General features: G+C 53.7%; 1 protein-coding gene across 1 annotated transcript; it reads right to left on the bottom strand.

The window, feature by feature from the left end:
- Positions 1-1,350: 1,350 nt before the first annotated feature.
- Positions 1,351-27,723, bottom strand: LOC133919750 (MACPF domain-containing protein At1g14780-like). The gene is made up of 8 exons (XM_062364246.1): positions 27,038-27,723; positions 25,150-25,391; positions 23,592-23,781; positions 23,412-23,498; positions 23,121-23,304; positions 22,809-22,978; positions 22,627-22,691; positions 1,351-2,232 (listed from the first exon to the last, which is right to left on the bottom strand). The coding sequence occupies exons 1-8, from the start codon at positions 27,275-27,277 to the stop codon at positions 1,593-1,595; spliced, it is 1,818 nt and encodes a 605-aa protein (XP_062220230.1). The 5' UTR covers positions 27,278-27,723; the 3' UTR covers positions 1,351-1,592.
- Between the last annotated feature and the right edge of the window lie 205 nt (positions 27,724-27,928).

Genomic DNA, 27,928 nt, shown 5'->3' on the forward strand with positions numbered 1-27,928 from the left:
GAACTGGCCAAGCTCTCCTCTGTAGCTGATTTCCCAAAGACAGGAGTGCCAGCTCAGATTCCACCTGAGCTACATGTCAAGGAGTATCCCGATTTCATGTATCAAAGGGTGTCATCGGGAAGCTTTATAGGGAAATAAAGAAGCACACACCTCACATAAAGTACTTTACTAAGGATGTGGCAAGACGGTCTTATGATGCTGATTTTTTTTTTCTCGAACGCGTAGGACAGCTACGTGTCATTATATTAAGAAAAGAGCAAAGTCGAATTCTTACGACGCTGATTTGATGTTGATGGTTACAAAGATTACATTATTGAGGCTATAGAGTTCAAGGAAGAGTACAATTTTAAGCTGGGTAATCTTATGGACCACTATGGCATAAAAAGTGAAGCTGAGATAATAAGCGGATATATACTAAAGATGGCAAAGAATTTCGCCAAGAGTAGTGATGCTGAAGCAATTAGAATGGCAGTGACATCTTTGAGGAAAGAAGCTATGTCATGGTTCAATGAGACTAGCACAGACGAGAATGGAATTGATCAAGATGCCTTAGATGCCAAGGCCTCTGCTTGGTATCATGTTACTTATCATCCAGAGTTCTGGGGCTGCTACAATATTAATGAAGGATATGATCGGCCATATCTTATTAGTTTTCCATGGTGTGTATATGACATGCTTTTATGCATCAAGCAGAGGAGGAATTTCCTAAGGATGATGGAGCCTCATCTGGTGTCCCTCTTGAATAACATGAATCAGAACTTGAGACTCCGTTGAGTATTACCAACAGGTTTACTCTTGTATATATCTTTCTGGTCGTTTGCAATGAGCATGTTGATTGTGGCGCACGAATGATCTGATCGATGAAAACAAGCGAACTACTACGAGCTGACATCTAGTTTATATGCGTCTTGAAACTTTTGGATACTGCCGTTTCACTTCATGCCTGTAGCTTGATTTGCATTGGAACCTTGTGTTATTTCTCACCTTTTGCTAAAGTGTGTAAATATCTATCTTTTCCTTAGTACGATTAACCAGAAATATGTTGCTTATGAATGTTTTTAATGTTGGATTTTTATTATCGGGCCATATAGCGTTCCAAGTCCAGTAACAATAGTGTATCTGTGCTCTCTGTTTCTCTGTTTTCTACAATAACTTTTGGTTACAATTAATGCCATACCTTCTATTCTGGATTTCTGTTATGGATTTAACAAGTGCTGCTATGAACTGCATGGAAGACCCAAGCTCAGTATGAACAATAAATCTATTTCTTCCAGTACCAAAAATAAAATGATACATCTGGTTTTCAATATTAATTTGCCATTTAAAAGCAATAAAAAGCAAAGCGAAGGCTCGTGGTAGTTCACTACTTGTGAAATGTTTAATTATTCGAATGTATCAGTGGGTTTTTTTGGATCAATTCGGATAATCTGCACTCACCTCGCAGTAACATTCACAGGACTCGTACCAAAACCAAAACATAAAAGAACGGTTGGGAAAAACTCTTGGGAAAATGGCAAACAAGATGTGTGTTGTTACAGTGGTCAGTATTTAGCTCCAGAAAACTGTACAACTCTGGATGAATGAACACCTTGTCAAGAAGCCGGAGCGAGCAGGGAGAACTTGACGTGCAGCGAGATTCTCCCCTTGTCGACAACGAGCCTTGCACCGGTGACGAGCCAGTACCCAGGGCTGTCCTGCGGCCCCATGGTCACCTGCGAGGTGTTCACGAACCTGAGCATCTTCTGCGCGCCGATGGGCACTGGTGGGCCCCCGGTGAACACTCCGGAGTCGAGGTTGATACCCTCCGGCGAACCCGTCTGCTGCCTCTCCTTCTGCGCGCCACTACCACCACTGGAAGACCCCGCGGAGGACACGGACAGGAAGCTCGATTTCCCCGACAACCTCGCCGTGCTGCGCGCCCACCTGGACTGCACAACGGCGCAGCCGGGGAGCTCGGAGTAGAGGAGCCTGAGGTGCAGCACGTCGGTGGCGTCGTGCGCCGCGACGTGGAGCTGCGCGCCGATCACGATGCATGCCGCCAGCCGGTCGCCGCACCACCGGGGGTCGTACTTGATCGGCGCGGTGCAGACCCGCGCGAACATCCGCCACTGGACCGGCTCGAAGTACTGGTCGTCGGAGGCTGCTTCCAACCCTCGCCACACCGGCGGCTTGTCGGCCCGCGCCGCGATGAACGTCGGGGTGGTCGACAGGTGTTGCAGGTGGATGCCTAACCTGGTGCGTGATCACGACAAGTTATACCTCATAGGAGTATAAAGGACAATTCTTCCTCTGAAAAGAAGATTTAGCTGTCCAAGGTCGTGTCCATTGATCCAGAAAACAAAGCAAACATGTTCCTCTCCCAAGTGTCGAATGCTTCGTTTGCTACCGCAACACAACAAACACTCTCATGTCTCCTCATGTCTCCAGTGTTATTCGGTATGGATACATGTGTTGGAATCTGACTTAGATTCGAGTGTTCGATTTGATAAAAAAAATTAGACACATGAAATATGACTCCAACTTAGATTCCGAGTATCCGTTTCAGCAAACAATCTAGGTAGCACTAGGGTGGCATCTATTAAAACGACAAGACTCATGTCTCCAGTATTGACATACCATCAACAACAATGTGTCAGGACTAGAGTTAGGACGACAATAGCTATAAGGGAGTGTTCGTGAAGAGATCCAGTTGGCGCTCGCGTTATGAGGTGCTGATGTGTTGATGTGCGTTGGCGTGTGTGGGGTCCTGAGGGCGGGTGAGTTCCTAGGGTATATAACTTGGCGTTGTTACTGTTTTTGGTATCAAAATTAATAGTAAAAGTTCATACCATTCTTCCTTCTCCTTTCTCTACTTCTTCTTCTTCATGCAAATGAATTCACTCAATTCTCTCGCTCACGTCTTGATGAAGTTCACCGGCGGCAATAGGTACAACAGTTGGTATCAGATTCATCGATCCTTGGTTTACCCTTCATCTCTGATCGCGGATTCCTTTGGTTGGTGCGGTAAATCCAGCTATTGGTTGAGATTGAGTTCGTCTAATTTCGATCGTGATGAATTCGACATCCCATAAGTCCAGTTTTGGTTCGCACAACTCGAGGGCGATCATCATAGAGCCTTCGCCATAGACTGTCTTCGTCCTTCAGGCCACGGAGGAAGCAGATAAGCGAGCATATGATTGTTGGGAGCGGGCTTTGGCGAGTCTGGATATGGTAGTGGCGTGGATGGGGAGCATCGATGTGGCTCAACAGCAGACACAGACACAACTGGATCTCACAGCCAAGGCAGTGGAACAATTTGCGCACGGACACAAGATTCTGATGAAGCAAGTCGAAGCTAATGGTCAAGCCATTGCTCGATTGACGTTAACGCAGATGGCGTCCTCGGTGGAGGAGATGGCCGAACATTCACCTCACCCAGAGCTCCTGCATCCAGAACCTCTGCTTCCTCGACCTGGTGTTCGTTCATCTTATCCCGTTCGCCCAGCTGTGGCACTAGATTTGCCCTTCAACTATTCGACTTGGGGACCCAATAGAGGTATGAATGATGTTTGTCGGTGTATCAGGAACCGGGGGTCCCTGAGTCCCGAGACCAGGCCAGCCGTCCGCCACGTGTCACCATCCCGCGAGGTCCCTCCTGCAGGATGAGGAAAATCTAAGTTCCGGGAGAAGGTGCTCGGGGCCACAGCCTCTGGTCCCCGAGCACCCCAGTTCCCCGATGACCCGCAGAGTCCAAGTATCAGGAAGAAAGTGCTCGGGGAGGTGCCCGCTCGCCCCCGAGTACCATAGTCCCCCGATGGGCCGAACAGCCAAGTGCTCGAGAGAGAGTGCTCGGGGCCGCACGTGGCAGCCCCCGAGCACTCGGTTCCCCGAAGGTTCTACAAAAGGGCTCGGGAGAGAGTGCTCGGGGCTGCACGTGGCAGCCCCCGAGCACTCGGTTCCCTGAAGGTTCGCGCGAGAACACCCGATGCCCCGACGACCCAGAAGGGCCCGTCGACGAGGTGTCAACCAGTCAAAGTTCCGAGGCCGCATTTAATAGGCATGCGCGGCCTGACATCCTGACATTCCCAACTGCTCCCGGTGCAGTGTCAGTCCCTGCCATGCTTTGGTAGGGGGGCGTGGGTCCATTAATTGTACGGGTCCCGTCCCGTATCATCCGGGGTATCTCGGGATAACGTTGCCAGGATCAAAGCGTTCCGCCTGCCACCCTGCCCTGGCAGAAGAACAAGACAGGGTGGGCGCGCCGGGTGCCTCTGTGGCCGCCCGGTGGGCCCTCTCAAAAGGCGCCAGAACGTCCACAGTGATGGGTGGTCGGATGCGCGTCGCGTTTTTCCACCGCCCCTGTCACTTCGTCCAGAGGGAATGATGACGCCTTTCTCAGTCGTGGCATCTTAGAACTTGAGCCCCCTCTTTCCCATTTGGGGTAAGTCGTGGTCGGCGAGTGTATAAAAGGAAGGGATGGATAACGCAGGAAGGGAGATCCTTGATAAAACACGAAAGCAAACAAGATCAGCAAGACAGAAGAGGCGCGAACAAGATCAGAGAGATACACGAGAAAGCATCCAAAGAACACCGCAAGCAAGCTCGAGCAGATCTAGAGCAAGGGAGCCTCAAGCTCTCTGTTAGATAATATACCCTTGTAACCAGATATATCCTTGAAGGATTCCCTTTGAGGAAGGATATTGCATCCACACAGGAGTAGGGTATTACGCCCCCGTGCGGTCCGAACCTGTCAAAACTCCGGTGCATTTATTTCTCTTTGCACTAGGTCGATCATTCCCCCACCACCGGCTGTTGCATTTATTTCCACTTCCATTTATTTCTCCGACGAACTCATTCAGGATCATCCCCCGGCCGAATCTCTAAAAAGGGGTCTCTCGGGATCCCTGCGACAGGAGTTCATCCTCCGACAGCTGGCGCGCCAGGTAGGAGGGAACATCCCTGAATCTGTTCGTTTGCTTTCTTCCACAGGAAAAGATGGCCGGTGGGAACCGTCTCCAGCGTTCCGGCTCCACTCCCAGTGACGGAGTGCTGCCCGACGCGCAGGAGGCCCCAGTCGCTGCTGCGTTCCAGCAGCAGCCGCTGTCCACGCGCGCGGTTTTTCCCTCCCAAGGGGACCAAGGCGCTGGGCCCAGCAGGGCCGCCGCCGCCGCTGCTGATGCACTCTCCGAACCCCAGCAGGAGGTCGAGACCCCGGCCGCCAGGTCCGCCTCTGGACAGCGCCGGGTGCCACTTCGGCGCAGACTCGCCTTTAGCGAGGCCAGCCCGGGGAGCGCGCTGCTTGCAGCACATGCTCTCCTCAGGCACCCGCTCATCCAGGCCACGCCGAACACTCCGGAAGGCCGGTGGATCCAAGATGTCGTCGCCTTGGTCGGCACTGCTCGCCGCCAGGTGCTGGCCGGGAGTCCTCGCACCACCACCCAGCGTGGCGCTGCCAGAACTGGCTCATCAACAGGCAACGTCCGCACGGACCGGGGGCCCTCCAGGCGGAGTGCCGCCCCCCTGGCCGTGTCCGAAGCCCGGGACCTTCGCTTGCGTCTCAACGAGCGGAGGGGCCACGATGACGCCCGTGTCACTCTCGAGCGCCAGCGGGAAACCCGGCAGGAGGCCGAGGCAGAGGACCAGGCTTCCTCTTTCCCGGGCCACGATCACCGGGAATCCCTGGCTCACCGGCATTCGCCACCAAGGACTCCCGCCCGCGCCGCGGGGTACGGCACCGGTTGCCGTGCCTTTACCGTTGAGCTCCGTCGGGTCAAGTGGCCCTCCAAGTTCCGCCCCGAGCTGCCGGAGAAGTACGACGGGTCCATCGACCCCGTTGAGTTCCTTCAGATATACACTACGGCCGTTCAAGCGGCCGGAGGCAGCGAAAAGGTGATGGCAAATTATTTTTATGTTGCGTTGAGGGGCTCTGCCCGTTCCTGGCTTATGAACTTACCCCCAGGGTCTATTAGCTCCTGGGATGACCTCTGCCACCAGTTTGTGGCCAACTTTCAGGGCACATTCATGCGCCCCGGCTTGGAGTGCGACCTCCACGCCGTCAAGCAACAGGAGGGGGAGACGCTGCGGCGCTTTATTCAGCGTTTCAGCCAGGTCCGCAACACCATCCCACGGGTGGCCCCCCACGCTGTTATCGTCGCTTTCCGGCAGGGCATCCGCGACGAGCGGATGCTCGAAAAGCTAGGTACGCACGAGATCGAGACCACTGCGGAGCTCTTCGCACTGGCCGATAAGTGCGCCAAGGCTGCGGAGGCCAGGGCGTGGCATGCTCCCCGCCCCGCCGCCGACCAGCCAAGTTCTTTCCGTTCCGACAAGCGGGAAAAGAAGAAGAGAAGGAAGCGTGAGGCCGCTCCTGTCGAGCCAGCCCAGGGCCCCACCCATAGGCCGGCTCAAGAGCCCGACCGCCGGCAAGAGCGCCGGGCGGGCACCGACAGACGGCCCGTGCCCGCAAGGGCCCCTGCCAGGGCCCCTCCTCGGGCCTCCGTGCCCGCAAGGGCCCCGGCACCAACTAGGGCACCGGCTTCCGCAAGAGCCCCGGCCCCTGGCCGGGCTCCTGCTCCAGCGAGGGTCCCCGCTCCCGCGGGGCCGATCCAGGCAAATGGTGCCCCATACACCTGACCAGATGGCACGATCTCACGGAGTGTCGCACGGTCAAAGGCCTCATCGAGCAGCGCCAGAGGGAGCGCGACAAGTCCCGCGGGGGAGGCGATGCTGAGGTCGCCCCTGACAACACCGAGCTCGGTTTCCAGGAGCCTGAGCATGCCGTCACCTTCATTGTTGGAGGCGCCTACACGCCTTCCTCGCGCCGTGGCATTAAGGTCATGCGACGCGAGGTGTGCTCGGCAACCCCGAGCGAGGAGGCCGCTAGGCCCCTGAGGTGGTCGAACGCCCCGATCACATTCAGCATGGCCGATCACCCCGCGAGTACTGCAGCCGTGGGGCGACTACCCCTGGTGGTGTCCCCCACTGTCTGCAATGTTAAGGTCGGCAGAGTGCTGATCGACGGTGGTGCAGGCCTCAACCTCCTCTCCAAGGAGGCTTTTGAGAAGCTGCAGGTGTCCTCCAGACGCCTAAGGCCGTCGCTCCCCTTCTGCGGAGTGACCCCCGGGCACTCCCTGCCCCTCGGGCAGGTCGAGTTACCCGTGACCTTTGGGAGTCGGGACAACTTCCGCACGGAGTGCGTCCTCTTCGACGTCGCGGAGCTCCCCCTCCCCTACAACGCCATCCTCAGGCGTCCGGCGCTCGCCAAGTTCATGATGGCCGTGCACTATGTATATCTCACGGTTAAGATGCCGCGCCCCGTGGGCCCCATCTCCGTGATTGCCGACTCCGGCGGCGCCGTCTCCTGCGCTGAGCAGTCCTACATGGCTTTGGTTTCAGCGCGGGCCGAGGTGGAAGGCTGCACAGGGGGCTCGGGACCCTCTTCATCCAAACCCCGACTCGCCGCCGACGCCTCTGTTCCGACGAAGGAGGTCGTGGTGGGCGAATGCGCTACCCAGGTCGTTCGGATCGGCGGTGACCTGGGCAGCAAATAGGAAAGCGCGCTCGTCACCTTCCTCCGGGCTAACGCAGACGTGTTTGCCTGGCAACCGTCCGACATGCCCGGGATCCCTAGGGAGGTGATCGAGCATCACTTGGCGGTGCGTCCGGACGCCCGTCCGGTGAAGCAGAAGGTCCAGCGGCAGGCGCCTGAGCGCCAGGAGTTTATCCGAGAGCAGGTCAGCAAGCTCCTCGACGCCGGATTTATCCGAGAAGTCCTCCACCCCGACTGGCTGGCAAACCCAGTCATCGTCCCGAAGGCCAACGGCAAGCTCCGCATGTGCGTGGACTACACCGACCTAAATAAGGCTTGCCCTAAAGATTCATTCCCTTTACCTCGCATTGATCAAATTGTAGATGCAACTGCGGGATGCGATCTTTTATGCTTTTTAGATGCAAACTCTGGATATCACCAGATCCGCATGGCCGTAGGGGACGAGGAAAAAACTGATTTTACCACTCCGGTGGGGACTTACTGCTATATGTCAATGCCTTTTGGCTTGCGCAATGCCGGATCCTCTTTCCAGCGCGCCATTCGTATTACCCTTGATTCACAGGTTGGCCGCAACGTCGAGGCTTACATCGTCGATCTCGTGGTCAAAACCCGAGACCGCGCCACCCTGCTCGAGGACCTTGTCGAGACTTTCAACAGTCTCCGCACTACCCACCTCAAGCTCAACCCCGAGAAGTGTGTCTTCGGGGTGCCGACGGGCAAGCTCCTCGGTTTCTTGGTTTCTGGCCGAGGAATCGAGGCCAATCCAAAGACGATCCGGGCCATCGAGCAGATACGACCCCCGGCTCGACTCAAAGATGTCCAGCGTCTCATCGGCTGCATGGCGGCCCTCGGGCGCTTCATCTCCAAGCTCAGGGAGCGAGGGCTCCCCCTCTTCAAACTTCTGAAGAAGACCGGTCATTTCGACTGGACGCCGGAGGCCGAGCAGGCCTTCCGCGATCTGAAGAAGTACCTCACCTCGCCACCCGTGCTGGTGGCTCCCTCCAAAGGTGAGCCCCTGCTGCTCTACGTTTCGGCCACTCCTCAGGTCGTAAGCATGGTGCTGGTAGTGGAGCGCGACGAGTGCGTGGGGCCAGGTGCTGGGTCCCAGCTCCCAGTGGCCCCCGGGCACTCACCCGTCCTCGCGGCTCCCCCTGAGCGAGGGGTCGAGCCCGAGCACTCACCTGTCCTCGCGACTCCCCCTGAGCGAGGGGTCGAGCCCGAGCACTCTGCTCCTCCCGATCAGGGAGTCGAGCCCGAGTATCCGACCAGCCCCGACCATGCCGCCGAGCCTGGGGGCTGCAGCAGCCCCCCGGGTAAAGCCGCCGTCCGGGCCCACCGGGTACAACGACCGGTGTACTTCATCAGTGAAGTCCTCCGGGAGGCCAAGACAAGATATCCCCAGGCTCAGAAGCTGCTCTACGCCGTGCTCATCGCTTCCTGGAAGCTGCACCACTACTTCCAGGCGCATAAGGTCTCGGTGGTTACCATGTATCCACTGGGACCCATTCTCCGGAACCGGGAGGGCACCGGGCGTGTTGTCAAGTGGGCAGTGGAGCTGGCGGAATTCGACCTGCACTTTGTCAGTCGCCAAGCGATCAAAAGCCAGGCGCTCTCCGACTTCATGGCAGAGTGGACACCCGTCCCCAATATCGTCCCAGAAGAGATCTCTGCCTATCCCAGGCACGACGCGCCCGGGTACTGGGTCATGCACTTCGACGGCTCCCTCTCGCTGAAAGGCGCAGGGACCGGAGTGGTTCTCACCTCCCCAACGGGTGAAGAGCTCTGGTACGTCGTGCAGTTGCAGTTCTGCGCGTCCAACAACATGGCGGAATATGAAGGTCTCATCGCCGGCCTCCGGGCTGCGATGGGGCTCGGGATTCATCGCCTCCTGGTCAAAGGGGACTCCCAACTGGTGGTCAACCAGGTATCCAAGGAGTACCAGTGCACGGATCCTCAAATGGTGGCGTACATGGCTGCGGTCAGGAAGCTGGAGAGGCGTTTCGATGGCCTGGAGTTGCGGCACATCCCTCGCCGCGACAACACTCTGGCCGACGAGCTCTCCCGCCTGGCCTCCTCCCGTGCGCGCGTCCCTGCCAGAGTCTTTGAAGAAAGACTCGCACGGCCTTCCGTCCTGCCTGCCGAACATGACGAAGGGGAAACCTCGAACTCAATTCAGGGGACCCCGGCGGTGCCCTCAGTGGGAAGCCCCGTCAGGGCGCCGCCATCCGACGAGTGCGCTGCACTCGCCGATTGTTCTCAAGATGCCTCGGGGATGTCTGACATCCGAGGGTACTTGAAGGAAAAGTTCCTTCCCGGGGATGAGGCGTCTGCCGAAAGAATTGCTCGGCAGTCCAGACGCTATGCCATAGTAGATGGGGATCTCTACCGGCGTAGCGCAGGAGGTGTCCTCCTGAAATGCATCTCCCAGGCAAAAGGCGGCGATCTTCTCGCTGAGATCCACGAGGGCGAGTGCGATGGCCATTCATCGTTCCGCACGCTGGTCGGGAAGGCCTTCCGGCAAGGTTTCTACTGGCCTAAAGCTCTCTAAGATGCTTCCGAGCTGGTTCGGCGCTGCAGGGCGTGCCAGTTCCACGCAAAGCAGATTCACCAGCTAGCTCAGGCTCTTCATACCATCCCCCTGTCATGGCCTTTCGCGGTCTGGGGGTTGGACATTCTGGGTCCATTCCCTGAGCAATCGGGGGCTATGCGTACCTATACGTCGCCATCGACAAGTTCACCAAGTGGCCGGAGGCGGTCCCAGTCCTCAAGGTGACCAAAAACACGGCGCTCCAGTTTATCCGCGGCATTACCAGTCACTTTGGCGTCCCGAACCGGATCATCACCGACAACGGCACCCAGTTCACGAGTGCCCTGTTCGGGGACTACTGCGAAGACCTCGACATCAAGCTCTGCTTCGCCTCCGTTGCTCATCCTCGGAGTAACGGGCAAGTCGAGCGCGCCAACACGGAGATACTGAAGGGCCTCAAAACCCGGACCTATAACGTGCTCTCCAAGCACGGGAAGGGATGGGTGGACGAGCTGCCCGCCGTGCTATGGGCTAATCGAACCACGCCAAGCCGCGCCACCGGGGAGACTCCATTCTTCCTCGTCTATGGCGCTGAGGCGGTCCTCCCCTCCGAGCTCACTCTAGGCTCCCCTCGGGTGCATGCATATACAGAGGGTGAGCAGGAGCAGCAAAGGCGCGACGACGTTGACTACCTGGAAGAGAGCCAGCAGTGTGCCGCCGTCCGGGCGGCTCGGTACCAGCAGAGTCTGCGGCGATATCATCTGCGCCATGTCCGGGCCCGATCTCTCGAGGTGGGGGACCTAGTTCTCCGACGCGTCCAGTCACGCGAAGGAAAGAATAAGCTGTCCCTCATGTGGGAAGGTCCCTTCACCGTGATCGGGGTCCCGCGAGAAGGTTCTTTCAGGTTGGCGGCAGAGGATGGGCAGCCGCTCCCGAACCCATGGAGCATCGAGCACCTGCGTAGGTTCTACCCGTAGACGGCCATGCTCGCGGCTCAGGTCAACCAGGCCGGGGGCTTCCCCCCGCCCAAGTTGACCGGGGGCTACCACCCATTGGGTAAGTCACCGTCGCCCAACCTTGTAAAATTTGTAAAATCAATATATCAATATTCAGTCGTATGTTAAATTCGTTTTTCTGGATTCCGTATGTTTAATCTGTCTGGTGAGATGCTTGATTGTGCGAGAAAAAGTTTGCTCTCTCATTTTCCCCGCTGATAAAAGAATCCCAATCGGTATGCATGCGGGCAGTTGCCACTGACTTACGTCCGATATGGTAGGCTGTGGTGTTCGGTGTCGTGGCAGACTCCCGGGCACTACCGAGTTCCGGGGTGCTCTGGGTAATCCTATCGCTCGAGCTGCTCGAGTAGTCCGGAGCCCAGGCCCCCGGGACGGGCTGTCGGTGCTCAGTATGGTCTGTCATACCCGGGCGCCACCGAACCATAGGACCTCTGGGTTATGCCTCTGTCTGCTCTCGTCCGCCGGTTTGGGTATTCGAGAGGTCTCGGGTCGAAAATGAGAGCAGTCTATAACAAGTACCGCACTGACAGAGCGCACTAGGCAAAGAAATTCCCTATTCTCTCTTAAGTCACAGGCCGACAATCAAGAGCAGCTCGACCGCGAGGGCTTCAATGCCCAGGTCGCTGGTCGGCCCCAAGGGTCCTCGGGTGGTCCTACCACTTAGGCATGAGTGGTCGAGACCACCCGACCCCGGGATCCTCGCGTGCCCCTGGACGCTCAGGCACTCCGGCTGAAGGAACCAAGTCCCCGGGCACCCCGAGCTCGGAAGCACACACCCCTCCTGGATCGGTTGGCCGGAAGGTCGACAGCTGTCTGGTGAGTGGTTAAATTCAGACAAATTTGCGTTCAATAATATTATGTTCCCGTGTCATCCTCGGGGGTTCTCGCATTTTAATCTGCTCGGCGAGATGATCTCCTCGCGCACAAAACCCTACCATGTGTCTACTTTTTCCTGGAACGACAGAGCGGTTCATAGAAAGGTGTACCACGCGGTCTGACCGAAGCCCTTCGTGGTGATCGTGGTGTTCGGTCCGCTTTTAAGGACCTCGAGCACTACCGAGTCCTTGGGTGCCCTGGGTAATCCTATCGCTCGAGCTGCTCGAGTAGTCCGGAGCCCAGGCCTCAGGGGCGGGCTGTCAGTGCTCGGTTCGGTCCATCTTAAGCCCGGGCACCACCGGACCACGGGGACTCTTGGTCACATTTCCACTTGCGCGCGTCTCCGGTCTACTAACTGAGTGGTCGCGAGGTGAAAAAAGTATTCACCGGTCACAGCGTGTTCCGTGCTGGATCGATCCATCTCCCGAGCAAGGAAGTTCGTGTCTTTATCTTTTGACTTAGACAATGCGGACTCGCGAGGGCTCGAGGGCTGAACGTGCCAAGAACAACGATCGGGACAACTTCGTTCTCGGGGATGGAAAGGTCGGGAACGGTCTGACTGAGTACTCCCCGGGACTCCAAGGCAAAACATCGGAAGGAACACTAAGTACTCAAGAACACTGGAGTTGCGAGCCCAAAGAAAAGCTGCCATTATATTCATAAGGAAAATACAAGCATTTTTGAGGGATCCCTCCCATATTTACATCCGCCCAAGACAACAAAAAAAGAAAAAAAAACAACTACAAAAAGCCTAGTCGGCGGCAGAGGCGGTGTCCGAGTCATCTGGGTCATCCCCGGGGGCTGGCGGCAGCGGCACTTCCCGCCTAAAGCCGGCCGCCACTTCGGCAGCGGTACTCTGAACTGCTTCCCGGGCGGCCTCTCCCTCGGCTTCAACCACTCCTTCCCACGCCGGCTCCAGCGGAAAGTTTGGGTCTCTGCTTCGATAGCAGGCCAGGACGTGCTCGGCCACCGCGTGGGCCAAGCCGCGTCCTTCCCGGGCGGCGAGTTCCTGCATGGCCCAGGGCAGCGCCTCGAGGCGCTCGCAGACCTGCTGAAGCCCTAGGACTTGTCATGCGGGGCTGTCACTCTTCTGGTCCTCGACGAGTCGTCCGAGACCGCCCTTCTCCACGGCCCGCCGCATCCGCCGGAGTATGTCCTCCAACATTTGCTGCAGGTTGACCCGCGAGACGAAGGCAGTCTCGAGCTTCTCCTTCGCAGCCCGCAGCTGCGCCTCGAGTCCCTGGCCCCCGGCCGGGCCGGAAGAACCGCCGTCGGTCGCGGGGCCGGCGGCTTGCTTTGTCTGCGCCACCAGTTCGAACAAGGCGCGCTCACGGGCGGTTAACTCCGCCTCGTGTTTCGCGTTCTCTTCCTCCCTGGTGGCGGCGGCCGCTACCGCCGCGGCAGCCTCCCCCTCTCGGCGGGTTAGCTCCCCCTCCCGACGGGCCAGCACGTCCTCTTGGTGGGCCAGCGAGTCCTCCCGGGCACTCAGATCCGCCGCCGTGATTTCATTGTCCACCTCCCGAAGGGAGATGTCCTCCTCCCAACGACATATATCTTCTCTGATCTTCTGGAGGTCGTCTTCCCAACGTTGGAGGTCGGCGCGCGTCTGTTCGGCCTCGCCCTCCCGACGGATCAGCTCAGCCCGGAGCTCCTCCGCCGCCTTCTCGTGGACTGCGACCGCTGCCTCCTTCTCGTGCGCCTGCCCCGTCCTGGCAAGGGCCTCGGCAGCCTGCTGCCGCGATGCCTCAACCAGGCGGGCAGCGTCTTCCGCTCGCGCGGCCTTCAAAATCTCTTGTTCCCGCGCGACCTCCGCGCGGGTATCTTCCAGGAGTTTCTGCTCCCGCGCGGCCGCTGCACGGGCCTCCTCCTGGGCGCTCGTGAGCTGCGCCCTCTCCAAAATCAGCCGGGCGTGCTTAGCTTCGAGATGCCCCTCCTTCGCATCCACTACCGCGCCCAGCCGCCCGACCGCCACCTGGACGCCTTCGATCGCGGCCAGGAGGGGGTCGGCGGGCCGGCCGGGCGCCGGTGGAGCGTCGGCCTCCCCGTAGATCACCTCCGGGGGGTCCGAGGTCCCCAAGGGATGCCACACCACCATCCGCCTTGGGCTCTGCCTGCCCGGGGTAGGTTCCACCGGTGCCGAAGACTCGGGCGGTGGCCGCATTCCCATCTCGGCCGCCGCGTCCGTCGGCCCCGGCAAGGCCGCTGTCTCCACCATCATCCGCCCCGGGCTCTGCCTACCCAGGGTAGGTTCCGCCTGCACCGAGGGCTCGGGCGACTGCTCCGTCCTCCTCTCGGCCGCCGTTTCCGCCGTCCTCCCCTTGGCCACCGTGTCCGTTGGCGCCCGTGCCGTCGCTGCGTCCGCTTGCGTCGACGCGGCCGGCGGGCTTGGCTCTGGCCCCAGCGCCCGCGCCCCTTCAATCGCGGTAGCGCCTACGGTCGGCCTGCGGGAGATAGGCAAAGATTAAAATCAAAGCTCAGTTCGGGCAAGGAGCGCCCAAGAAAGAGTGGAAATGAAACTTACCTGGTCGTCGTCCCCCGGTACTGCCATTTGGCCGCCGGGAGCCTGAAGTCCGGGTCCGGCGGTGCCGGCCTGGAATCCTCCCGTCTCCTCTTCCGCTAGGGGCTCGGCGGGGCCGCCGCGCGGCTCTCAGGCGCCGGGCCAGTCCCCATACACACGAGTCGTGGTTCCAGGACCGGGAATGCAGCCGCTGCCGACGGCGACGGCGGGGAGTCCGGCACTGAGATATAGACTCGGGGGCGCTTCCCCCGATCCCCCGGTGCCACCACCACAGCAGTGTCGGCGGTGCCCTCTTCTCTGGTGCGGCGGCTGCTGCCCGCAGCGGCCCTGTCGCCAGCTTGCGCCGAGATGTTCGTAGCCTCCTCGCAGAGCAGCTCGTCCAACCCAGGGAGCTCGGAGGCCTCGGGGCTCCGGCTCCTCGGCCGGTCCACGAGCCCCTGAGCATCGAACTCCGGCAGATGTGCCATGATCGCCACACGATCGGGATTGGCGCAGAGCGCCATCTCCGGCCACGGGAGTTCCGCCCGGCTCATGTCTTCCACTCCGGTGATCACTCGGGTCATGCCCCTCTGCTTCGCCGGTCCCAGGTCCCAGTTTGCGCCGATTTGGGTCCGAGTGATGTCCTCAGGCCCGGTGTAGAACCAGCATGGCCGGGCCCGCTCCCGCAGGGGCGCCAGGCGACGGCGCAAGAAGTCCACCACCACCATGACCGAGGTCAGCCCGGAGTCGCTCAGGAGTCTGATGCGCTCAAACACCGGCTCCAACCTCGCATCCTCCGGCGGAGGCACCTCCCACGTCGACCTCCGAGGTTCCGCCGCCGCTTCTGGTAGATCAAGACGCTCGTGGGGGTCGAAGTCGATGAAGAACCAGTCCCGTCGCCATTCCTCCCACTTGCTGCGCAGTACCTGGGGGATGTAGTGCTCCCCCAGGCCGTCTCGTAGCCGAAGGCTGCAGCACCCCGCGACATCCGCCGTGGAGTAACCTCTCTTCTTCCCCACCGGCCGCAAGACGAAGAAGTGTCATAGAAGCGTCGCCGAAGACGCCACCCCCACGAACATCTCGCAGAGGTGCGCGAAGACCGCCAGCACCACGACTGAGTTGGGGCTCAAGTGCACCAGCTGGATGGCGTAGGTCTCAAGAACTTGGAGGAAGAAGGTAGAGAACGGCGGCACCAACCCCGCCACCACAAAAGAAGTGAAGAGAACAATCCGCCCGGGAACGGTTGTCGCCGGCAACAAGTTCGCCGGCGTCACCACCACGGCTCCCTCCTGCCCCTCGGGCACCAACAGCTTCCTAATTTTGGCCGCCGCCTCTTCGTTCCTCAGACGAGACTCCGGCAGAATGCTGTCCGGAGCCTTATCGCGACGGACTCCTCTGACTCTCGGCATCTCGGCAGGAGCGGAGGTGCTTTGGTGGTGGAAAGAAGGAAGTAGAAGTGCTCCAGTCGCCTGAAAAGTTTCTAAGGGCTTCGAAGCACGGAGGAGGCAAGAGCAAGAGTGCAAGAAGGCGTAAAGAGGGGGATGGATCGATCCCCTCCCCCTTTTATATCTCAAAGTTCAAACCTTGCCGCCTAACGGCTCGCTCGGCGAGACGCCCCCCTCGATCGGCGCAACCGCCAGGCGAATCTCCCGCCGATCGTGCGGCGTCAGCGGTTGCCAGGCGTATTTTCCTCGATCTGTGCGGCGGCCGCGCGTGCCGCCCGTACGGTCGTCATGCCCTTCGGGAGTTATGTGGACACGCGTGTACTCGTCTCCCCGCTGGGTCATACCCGAGGCCCGGGTCTAAAAAGGCCACCTCTCGAAAGCCTGCCATGTGGCGTCCACGCCAGCCTCGGCCTCGTCCGCGACGAAGGGCCCATCCGCAATCTCCGTGCCATCACCTACCAATGGGCCCGGGGGCTACTATCGGTGTATCAGGAACCGGGGGTCCCTGAGTCCCGAGACCAGACCAGCCGTCCGCCACGTGTCACCATCCCGCGAGGTTCCTCCTGCAGGATGAGGAAAATCTAAGTTCCGGGAGAAGGTGCTCGGGGCCACAGCCTCTGGTCCCCGAGCACCCCAGTTCCCCGATGACCCGCAGAGTCCAAGTATCGGGAAGAAAGTGCTCGGGGAGGTGCCCGCTCGCCCCCGAGTACCATAGTCCCCCGATGGGCCGAACAACCAAGTGCTTGGGAGAGAGTGCTCGGGGCCGCACGTGGCAGCCCCCGAGCACTCGGTTCCCCGAAGGTTCTACAGAAGGGCTCGGGAGAGAGTGCTCGGGGCTGCACGTGGCAGCCCCCGAGCACTCGGTTCCCTGAAGGTTCTACACAAGTGCTCGGGGCTGCACGTGGCAGCCCCCGAGCACTCGGTTCCCCGAAGGTTCGCGCCAGAACACCCGATGCCCCGACTACCCAGAAGGGCCCGTCGGCGAGGTGTCAACCAGTCAAAGGTCCGAGGCCGCATTTAATGGGCATGCGCGGCCTGATATCCTGACATTCCCAACTGCTCCCGGCGCAGTGTCAGTCCCTGCCATGCTTTGGCAGGGGGGCGTGGGTCCATTAATTGCACGGGTCCCGTCCCGTATCATCCGGGGTATCTCGGGATAACGTTGCCAGGATCAAAGCGTTCCGCCTGCCACCCTGCCCTGGCAGAAGAACAAGACAGGGTGGGCGTGCCGGGTGCCTCTGTGGCCGCCCGGTGGGCCCTCTCAAACGGTGCCAAAACGTCCACAGTGACGGGTGGTCAAATGCGCGCCGCGTTTTTCCACCGCTCCTGTCACTTCGCCCAGAGGGAATGATGACGCCTTTCTCAGTCGTGGCGTCTTGGAACTTGAGCCCCCTCTTTCCCATTTGGGGTAAGTCATGGTCGGCGAGTGTATAAAAGGAAGGGATGGATAACGCAGGAAGGGAGATCCTTGATAAAACACAAAAGCAAACAAGATCAGCAAGACAGAAGAGGCGCGAACAAGATCAGAGAGATACACGATAAAGCATCCGAAGAACACCGCAAGCAAGCTCGAGCAGATCTAGAGCAAGGGAGCCTCAAGCTCTCTGTTAGATAATATACCCTTGTAACCAGATATATCCTTGAAGGATTCCCTTCGAGGAAGGATATTGCATCCACACAGGAGTAGGGTATTACGCCCCCGTGCGGCCCGAACCTGTCAAAACTCCGGTGCATTTATTTCTCTTTGCACTAGGTCGATCATTCCCCCACCACCGGCCGTTGCATTTATTTCCACTTCCATTTATTTCTCCGATGAACTCATTCAGGATCATCCCCCCGGCCGAATCTCTAAAAAGGGGTCTCTCGGGATCCCTGCGACAGGAGTTCATCCTCCGACAGGCTTGCCTCGCAATTCCATTCCCAAGCTATCATTTCTGAAATTTGATGGGGTCAATCCGAAGATTTGGAAGGATAAATGCATCGATTACTTTAATATCTTCCATGTTCATGAGTCCATGTGGACAACGATAGCATCTTTGCACATGGAGGGCAATGCAGCGTGCTAGTTGCAGGTCTACAAAATGACTCATGGCTTGGTATCTTGGTCTCAATTCATACATGCAGTAGAGGAGAAATTTGATGATGATGATTATCGCCAGGTTGTTAGTGATTTGTTGGAACTCAAACAAACTAGATCCATTGATGATTACGTCAAGGATTTTGTGGACCTTCATTACCAGGTGGCGGTATTCAATCTTGGGTATGATGAGTTGTTCTTCGTTTCTCAATTTGTGAAGGGTATGAAGGAAGAATTGTGAGGTCATGTGCATGCCCAACTCCCTGAGATAGTGGATCAAGTAGCATTGCTGGCTAGAATTCATTAGCATATGATGGATCGTTCTTGTCTTCATATTTCATCTGAGTTGCCAATTCATAAGCAATACATTTCTTCCTCAAAGCCTGACTCCAAATAGAATACTCGAGGTAGTTCCCTTTGGAAAGAGCAACATCTCAAAGATTATAGATATGCTCATAGCTTATGTTACCAGTGTGGCAAAAAATATGATGTTGATCATGCTGATAAATGCCCCAAAAAGGTGAAATCTCATGTAAATGTCTTATCCTTGAATGAGTTGGATATGGAACTATCTGATGCAGTCTTGAATGTGTTAGCAGTGGAGGATTCCTTGTCTGTAGACTTTTGCCAATTATCTTTGAATGCTATGGCTGGGACAGCTGATATGGACCATATCAGGATTAGAGCTTTGGTTAAAAACCAAGTCATGTTAATCTTGGTGGATAGTGGTAGCTCCCACGGTTTTGTCGACTCCTCTTTGGTCTCCGGATTGGGTATTTCCACCAATTCAATCAAACCTACTCAAGTGAAAGTAGCAAATGGAGATATCCTATTGTCGGATCAGATGGTTCCTCTACTAGAATGGTGGGCACAAGGCTACACTTTTCTGACAGACATGAGAGATCAGATGGTTCCTCTACTAGAATGGTGGGCACAAGGCTACACTTTTCTGACAGACACGAGAGTGTTAGATTTAGGGGCTTATGATGCCATTTTGGGGTGTGATTGGTTGAAACAACATAGTCCCATGGTCTACCATTGGGATGACAAAATATTGGAGTTCACACACAAGGGACAGCACATTAAGCTTCAGGGTGTTCTTCAACCTGCACTGACTATATCTGAAATTTCAGCTGAACATGTGGTGAAACAGAGTAAGGGCAATGCTGTTTGGGCTCTGGCTGTACTTGAATACTCAATGCCAACATCAACAACTGAATTTTCTCCAGGTGTACAAGAAGTCTTGACTCACTTCCAGGATGTTTTGGGCGAGCCTTTTGAATTGTCACCTGCTAGAACCTATGACCACACCATACCTCTTGTACCAAGTGTTGTTCCAGTAAACTCTAAACCTTATAGCTATTCTCCTTTACATAAAGATGAGATAGAAAGGAAGTAAAAGAATTATTATATGCTGGCCTAATTGTCCCTAGCACTAGTCCTTTTGCATCACCTATGCTTTTAATGCAAAAGAAAGATGGGTCTTGGCGTTTTTATATAGACTACTGAAAATTGAATGCTATGACCATTAAGAACATATTTCTTATGCCAATTATAGATGAAACTTTGGATGAATTGGCTGGGGCAAAGTATTTACTAGTCTGTACTTAAAAGCTGGATATCATCAAGTTATAATGGGTGTGGAAGATGAGTATAAAACATCATTCAAAACCCACCATGGTCATTACCAATTTAGAGTTATGCCTTTTAAGTTGACAAATGCTCCAACTACTTTTCAGCGTGTGATAAATGATATTCTTGAACCATTTCTAAGAAATTTTGCTATGGTATTCATAGATGGCATATTGAGCTATAGTTCATATTTGAATGTTCATTTAGAACACCTCAAACTGATCCTATCCACATTAAGGACACATCAATTTTATATAAAGAAATCTAGGAGTTCTCTTCCACAAAACTAACTTGTGTACCTAGGCCGTATTATTTTTGACAAGGGAGTGGCCACAAACCCAAAAAAGACCGTTGCTATGTTACACTAGCCTACTCCTAGCAATATTACTGAGCTTAGAGGGTTCTTAGGTCTCACATGATACTACAGAAAATTTGTGAGACATTATGGTATTCTTGCTAAGCCCCTCACTAATTTGTTGAAGAAGAAACAGTTTTAGTGGCCTGACACAGCTTAAACAACCTTTGATGCTTTGAAACAAGCAATGTCTAATACACTTGTGTTGGCTCTTACAAATTTCAGTGACACTTTTGTGGTGGAGACGGATGCTTGTGACTTAGTTGTGGGGGTTGTATTGATGCAGAAAGGTAGGCTTATTGCATTTTTAGTAAAGCATTGGGACAGGTTCACAAGCATTTATCAATATGTGAGAAGGATTTTTTTTTCTTTGATTATGGCTGTAGAGAAGTGGAGATCATATTTACAAAGGAATGAGTTCATCATACAAACTGATCATAAAAGCTTGTGTTACTTAGAGGAGCAAAATCTGCAATCTTATATACAAAAGACTATGACTAGATTAATGGGTCTACAATCTAAGATGGTGTATAGAAAGGGCATGGACAATGTGGTTGTAGATGCTTTGTCAAGGGTTGGTCATCCGATGGTGCTACAAGCTACATCCACTGTCACACTTGTGTTGATACAAGAGGTGGTCAATTCTTATGTGACTGATCCTCAATCACAAACACTGTTGACTAAGTTGGCCATCTTCAATCCTGATGAGAATGGTTATTCCTTGCATCAAGGTCTCATTAAATTTTCAGATATTATGTGTATTGGCGATAGTTCTACACTGAGGACAAAACTGATTGCAGCTCTACACTTTCATGCTCTTGGGGGGGGGGGGGGGCATTCTAGAATGCATGCCTCCTCGATTGAGCGGTCCCCCCTTCCACCGCTATTACCCTTCGCGCTGGCACCCCTTGCTGGGCGGCTATCCTTGGCGCAAAAGGGGAAGGCCATCTTGCAGGTCGACGAAAGCTGCCTTCCCTACCTCCATGCCTCGCCCACCGGTTTCATGGACGCTGCTAGGGGAGCCTTGGTTCCCGATGCTCCCCTTCGAGACCACTCCACTCCTTGTGCAGTCGACTTCATTCCGCTAGCCCAGGATGACAACAGGGGGCTGGACCATGGTCATTCGTCGCCGTCGTCCATGGATAGCTAGGTCTCGCCGATCCCCAGCACCACGTAAGCGTAGTTTGCCTGCTACTCTCGATGGGCGCTGCCTCAACTGCCTGTATTGGACGCACTGTCGGGCAAGCTGTCGTCTGCTACCGAGGTGTTTTTGTTGTAAAGGTTTTTGGCACTAGGCCAAGGACTGCAAACGGCCAGGGGGCTCCTCCTCTAGCTCAGCTAGGTCTGGCCTTCGTCACCAGATCTGTTGCGTTGCATCGGGTGGCTCCACACCAGTTGGCTTTGCGGCTGATATCGACACTCCGCCAACTTCCATTGGGAATGCCATTCAAAATCTGGTGGCATCATCCACCCCTACTGGTTCGACAGCTATGGGGCCTACCCCTCCTTGCTCCCCACGGTGCATGTGCTTATGGCTTCGCTGAGAACCTCTTTGGAGCTTGCTATCCAACACCCTGCTCCATCGTTAGAGAGCCGTGTTATTCCTTGGTTAGACGTCTTTGCCTTAGAGTAAAGTTATTTGTGTTGGCCGCTCATTGCTTACGCCGATCGGGCTCGGCAGGGATTCCGAGCCTGTGACCTTTCTAGCATCATCACTGGCACTTTTGGTGTCATGGCGAATGAGTTCCACGTTTCAAGCTTCTTCCCAGATAGCTTCTTGGTCATCTACAGCCAGCACACGACGGGGTCCTAGCCGCCAGCGGCAGCCCCTTGCCTGCTAATGTTTGCTGGTTCTTCTACCCCTGGACGTGGCTGTTATACATGTCCGGTGGTGTCCCGACCTTCAGGACAGTTGTCTCGTTCAAAGGAATTACGCCCCATGCCTGGTCCACCTACACTCAAAGTGACTTCTCGACCGCCACTGCTGGGTTGAGCATCTTGAGGATGACTCCGTCCTTACCGATCGAAGCGATCTCGCCGTCCTCCATGTCATTGCATGGTGCAACCATACGGAGAACATCCCCAGTAATGTCATCATGGAGGTGGTCGAACCTAACTATCTGATTCGCTACGATGACCCAGAGATGCAACAGCTCTTCGAAGCCATTCCACCTTACATCTTGGAGAAAAGAACGTTAAGATACACCATCTCCATCAAGCTACTTTCCTTAGTGGAATTCTGTGTGCCTTCTTCCTTTGGTAGCGACGATTCTGCTCCCTCTAGCAAGGAGGGTGGCGATTTATCCACCAGTCTGGGACGCTCAGGCCTCCCCCAGGGCAGGCGGTTGACATTCCTACCATTGCCGGACTCTTTGGCTGTTCATGAGAAGAAGAAGCCTAAAATTCTTCTTCTTTTTCTTTTTTGAAAAAGAATTGTCAGTTTTTGTTTTTTTTTTGAAAAACATCTCTATTGTTAGTCATCACACCTAAGAGGTTATGTATATTGGAACAAGAACAGAACCCGATAGTTATGGAATGTCTCAACGATTGTAGTGTGTTGGCTATGCGTTTCGTCCTTTTAAAAAAAGAAAAATTAGGCGTGAAATGTTGAAAGATACTGTTACCAATGAGGATTCAAAATATGGTATTTTTTTTCCTGGCTCACTGTCTTACCGGTTGTTTTTCTTGCCCTCCAGGTGCAGCCGCATCCCAGTGACCGGCAACTTAGGAACAATCACCTGTACATTGTCAGTAACCATGCCATTTTTAAAACGAGTGATCATGCGAAGCCAAAAGAATCGAATACAGATGGTTCTCCGGAAAGTGAAAGCATTGGGTAAGTAAAAATTTGTCACCTCACTTGAGCTGACATAGAGCTTGGAACCCAGCAGGCTGAGATACAACGCCGAGCTGGAGCCCTGCCGGTTCGAGCACGGGCCGAGAGGCAGCTCGCCGAGCACCGGCGCCCACATCTTGTGATGCTGGAAGTCCAGGAAGTACTTCAGGTCAGCTACAGGAGGCTTATCTGTAAAATTCATTTCGTCTTATCATTTTTCCTTGAAACAAGAATTCGCTTGTCATTCGTTCAAAAAGAATTCGCTTGGTATTATCTGTCACTTATGATACTTAACCCATGGTCACTTGTGTGTGCCATGGCTGTTACTTACATCTGAGATAGAGGTTGATGGCGTGAGAGAGGTAGCCGGCGCCAGCTACGCCTCTGATGAGGGAGGTGATGGGCACAGCCTTGACGTTGATCACGTCAGGCATCGCCGGCACGGTGAGGAGCCACTCCGAGTGGCTGCCGACCGTTGTGTCCCCTCCCCTCTTGGAGTATATCACTGTCACACCCTGAAAAACCAGGTAAAAAAGCATGAGGAAAATTGGTTCTCTCCACAGGCAACGGAAATGGCAGCTCACGGTTAGTTGAACACAAGATCGTAACAGAAGCCAATTACCTCCTTGCAAGATACCAGAGTGGTGATCCCTGCTTGAAGCCGTTGCTGTGCTACCTGGGCATCGAACACATTGAAAGCCTCCGGTATCTGAGATTCAGTGTCACTGATTTTAGCATAAAATTCCAAGTTTTTAGTGTGAGAGTTCTACTGCGCATAGTGATTAACACCGTTCATTTGGACCTTGAACTTGTCTTTGGACCTGCAGTGACGCGGAGGCACGGCGCACGCCCCGGTGAAGAGCTGGTCGCCGAGCCTGTCCAGATGCTCCTTGATCTCTGACGGCGACGACTTGTCCTGCTTCACGTATACCACGTCCTGCCCGCCCATGCTGAGCCCTACGACCACATGCGTCCCGTACTTCTCGATGAAGCTGCATTGCACGATCGCGTTGCATCCAGGTCAAGTCAATAGCGTCTACCAGCTACTAACTATAAGCAATGTCAGTGTCGTTGTCAGTTATCTGAAAGCTACGCGTCTGCCTGATGAAACCAATCAGGTAGCATGTCTCATGCTTTCACTAGTCAATGCCGACATGTTCGGAGTTCAGACTAATTCAGATTCAATAATGACGGACAAAGAAATGAAAGAAAAGAAAATGCGAGTGTGCACAGGTCAGTACATGGTGCATATTCAATTAGCTGAATAGGTGTCACGATACTAAAACAGTCTATTCATCCTGTTGACCTGATGCATCGTGTTATTTAGAGCTAATACCCTCAGTTTGTTGCAGCTGGCTTGGGCTTCTGAACTGTTTGGTGCAGTTACTGACTCAATCGCTGCAGCCTGCAGACCTGGAACGTCCAAGTCCTGCAACTGCTTTCGCTTTTCAGGCTCGCGTGTTCTGAAGGCTTTGGAAAGGTGAACACTCTTCTTGTTGGAGGAGCCAATAAATCTACGTAGTTGTTCCGCATAGAATTGTTAATGGGGATCCGATTCCTAATTTTTTGTGAAGAATTTCTCTATTAGGAGATAGGGATGAGAAAATTTTATCACCCGCAGGGATATAAATGGTACAAATCATATCTCATCGGGTCTAACAGGGACGGATATGAGGAAGCATTTCTCGTCTCCGTTTCCCCACAGGGATCCGTTTTGGCTCAGCGGTGGTGGCCCAGGCGTGCGCGACCGGCTCAGGCAGGAGCCAGATATGCGGCCCAGGCGGGCGCTAGTGCGCAGCCCAGCTAGACATGGTCTGGCGCCGTGGCATGGTGCGGGTCGACCCAGTGGGCTGCCTCGGCCCAGGTAGGCGGGGACGGGTTCCCTGTCGGGTCTTCATTCCCCACGCGAAGATAAAAATAAGAAGAAAATAGTACCCACGAGCTAAGATAGAGATAGAATCGAGGAATTTTCCTTGGTGCAAGGACCAAGATAAAAAGTCATTCTCCGATAGAAAATTCCCTATCGATATCCTTAGTTCCGCAGGCATCTAGCCTTTTCAATCTCTGTCCACATCTCCACATGGCGCGCACAACCGCGTCCAGTGGCGTGCTTGGTCCTTTCAGGACGGCCGTACCGCGACAGGCGCCGTCGTGCATGGCCCTGATCAGCAACCGGCTTGTGAACTTTTGAGTTCAGAACTTTCGAGTTCATTTTAGGTGTGAACTTACTATTTGTGATGCTGCGTTCTTGCCTATCAAAATCACGGCCGCAAGAACGCCTATCAAAATCGCAGCAGGACTAAACCATCAGCCAGTCAGAGTCAGCCAATGCCACACAGTGCAATGCTTCGTGTACGCACCTTGCAATGGCCGAGGGGTCCCAGGCAGCCGGCACGTCCCTGAGGACGTGGTCGGCGAGCACGAGCGGGCGGCGGTCGAGGCGGAGGTCAAAGAGGGATATGAAGTAGCCGTCCATGGCGAGGCATTTGGTGGCGGACGCGTCCTGAGCCCAGGAGCCGCTGTCCAGGTCAAAGGACGCGTTAAACAGACCCGACGGGATCTTCCCCTCCACCGAGCTTCGCTGGTTGAACAGCTCCGACATCTGCATGCCATGCCTCGAACAAATCAGTGGAATTTTTAGTTTTTTACTACTGGTAGTATATATCTCTACGGCTCTCTATGGTCAAAGTAAAACGAGGCGTTGTCCAATTCGACGTGCTGTAGTTTATATGGAGAACTACAAATTTACACGAAATTTGATTCCATTCACAAAGAAATGAAATGGATAATGTAGAAGAACATGACCACCTCGGCCAAATATATTGAACTTGCAAGGGCACACGCTAATAGCGTGACTAGTCTTGCTGTAATATTTTATTATGCTAATATTTAATTAAAAATTAGTCTATTTAGTTTTTATGTAATTAGTGTCGTTTAGTTATAAAACACATAAAATAAGAAGAAGAGGTAGAAATTATGTTAGTGGAAGAGAAAATTATTTATACTTCAAACTTGTACTAAATCATATATATGTATTGGTTCAATTTGTATATGTTTTGATCAACTGTGAAAATTATACATCAGATGTAAACAGCCTAATCAAAATTAGAATATATTTGATTTTCTTGTTGTCTGCTTCATACGGCGACTCTGAGTTACACAGTGCTTCTTAATCTATTGTCTTAGTAATAATTTTAATTTTTTATTTCTTATAATGGATTCTTATTATGAATTTTAGCTATTAATTAATTGTATTTTACAGGGACTTTTTATTTAGATATTTTAATTTTTTAAGACTACTTGATATGGATTCTTCTTTTTTCTACTCTAACCCTAACTTTAATTATTATTTATTATATTTTATTTAGACTCGTTGTTTAGATATTTTGCTTCCCAAACTGTATAGAAATAATTGAACTGCTAATTTTCTATAATTTTTAATTCTGAATTTAGCTATTTCTTAATTATATTTGATATGAACTCTTTGATTTAATCTAAACCGTTAGATATTCATAACAATGAGTGATCTAGATCATTTTTTTATTAACGTGGTAATTTTATGATCTTAAGAGCGAATATGGTGTCTCATTTTAACACTCAAATAGTAATAATATAATAGATTAAGAAGAATATATTCGACTCTTCTATTTTATTTGGATATTTTCTCTGATTCTTGTTGGTATTATATATCCCACTGAGATGCCGCATATATACTTGACACCGACAGTGCACCAAAGTTAGAACAAATGTTTATTCTCCCTCCGAAATATTGAGTAACCATTCATGATTATTTTGATACGTGAGATCACAGAATCGTGCAAGTCTAGTCAACTCGCGCGTTTAAGGGGAAAAAATAATCTCTCGTCATCATTCACCGACCCTAAACCTTCTGTTGTTACGTGATAATTTCGCTACTGTATCCAACTTGGATGAGCTAATTAATCTGGCATCTGAATTCTGGAATAGAAAGCAACTCATACAATCAGTTTCTACAGACAAGACAACGCGTACTCAACAGAAGTTTCAAAATAGCTTAGCTAATAATTGAACACCATCCTCCTTGATTAGATTCAAAGCAATGAACTTACAAAAAAACAGCTCGATTTTACTTGGTTTTTTTTTTCTCAATTCGCTCCAATTTACACGTCATATCAACAAATCTTAATTATCACAATAACTAAGCTCAAATGGGACAAAGAATCTGACGATCACAATGCCAGCTTTTCATGCATGGTACGCAGTGCTCACCTTGTTGAACTCGAGCACGCCGGACTTGAGCCGGATGCGGTCGCCCTTGCCGCACTTCACGTCGGTGGGCACGCCACAGACTGTCCCAACGCCGGGCACGGCCAGCGGCGCCGTCTCGACGCCGCTCCTCTCGACCAGGCACCCCCCGGCGTCCTTGCAGTACTTGAGCCTCATGTCGCTCGCCATGTCGAAGCCCCGGCCGAGGCACCTCACCGCCTTCTCGGCCGCCGCCACGGCCATCGCCTTCCTCAACTCTCTGGCTCTCGGCCGCGCTCTCCTACGTCTTGTTGGTAGCTTGCTAGTTGACTATATATGCCATCACTCGTGCCAAGAAGTTGCATGTCTAATAAACCCAAGTGACATGTGGGGATTACATGATAACAAGGATGCCAAGGATTTGTTATCGGTGTCAAACCAGAGAGGGATGCGTCTCTTTCTCTCTCCAATCAAACGAGGATTTCTTTGTTTCTTTTTTTCCCTATTGTTTGTTTGTTGAACTGAGGCTGGTTCTCGAGGTGTGAATCATGACTCATGAGTTAATGGCTTCATATATGGGCAGAGACATGGGTATGAAGAGGAGGCAGAGAGGCGATGCTAGTGGGAACTAAAACGTTGACTGACGGCGTGGTGTTTACCTTGGGATATCTTCAGTTTTGAGTTTTATCCCATGTTTACAGGCACTCCAAACATGAAACAAGAATCTGTGAAGAAGATAGTGGAATAGCTAGCCCCATGTTCCGTTTATGAAGGCACATCCATGGTTTCGATCAAAGATACCAGATACCTAAACACTTCGAAATATGATGCGAACTTGACTTCGGCTGAATCCCTTTTCCAAAAGATGAACACCGTGTCACTCGCAATTGCTGCATGTTCGTCAGTTACGCAACA

The sequence above is a fragment of the Phragmites australis genome, chromosome 5 (assembly GCF_958298935.1).
Source record: "Phragmites australis chromosome 5, lpPhrAust1.1, whole genome shotgun sequence".
Taxonomy (NCBI): domain Eukaryota; kingdom Viridiplantae; phylum Streptophyta; class Magnoliopsida; order Poales; family Poaceae; genus Phragmites; species Phragmites australis.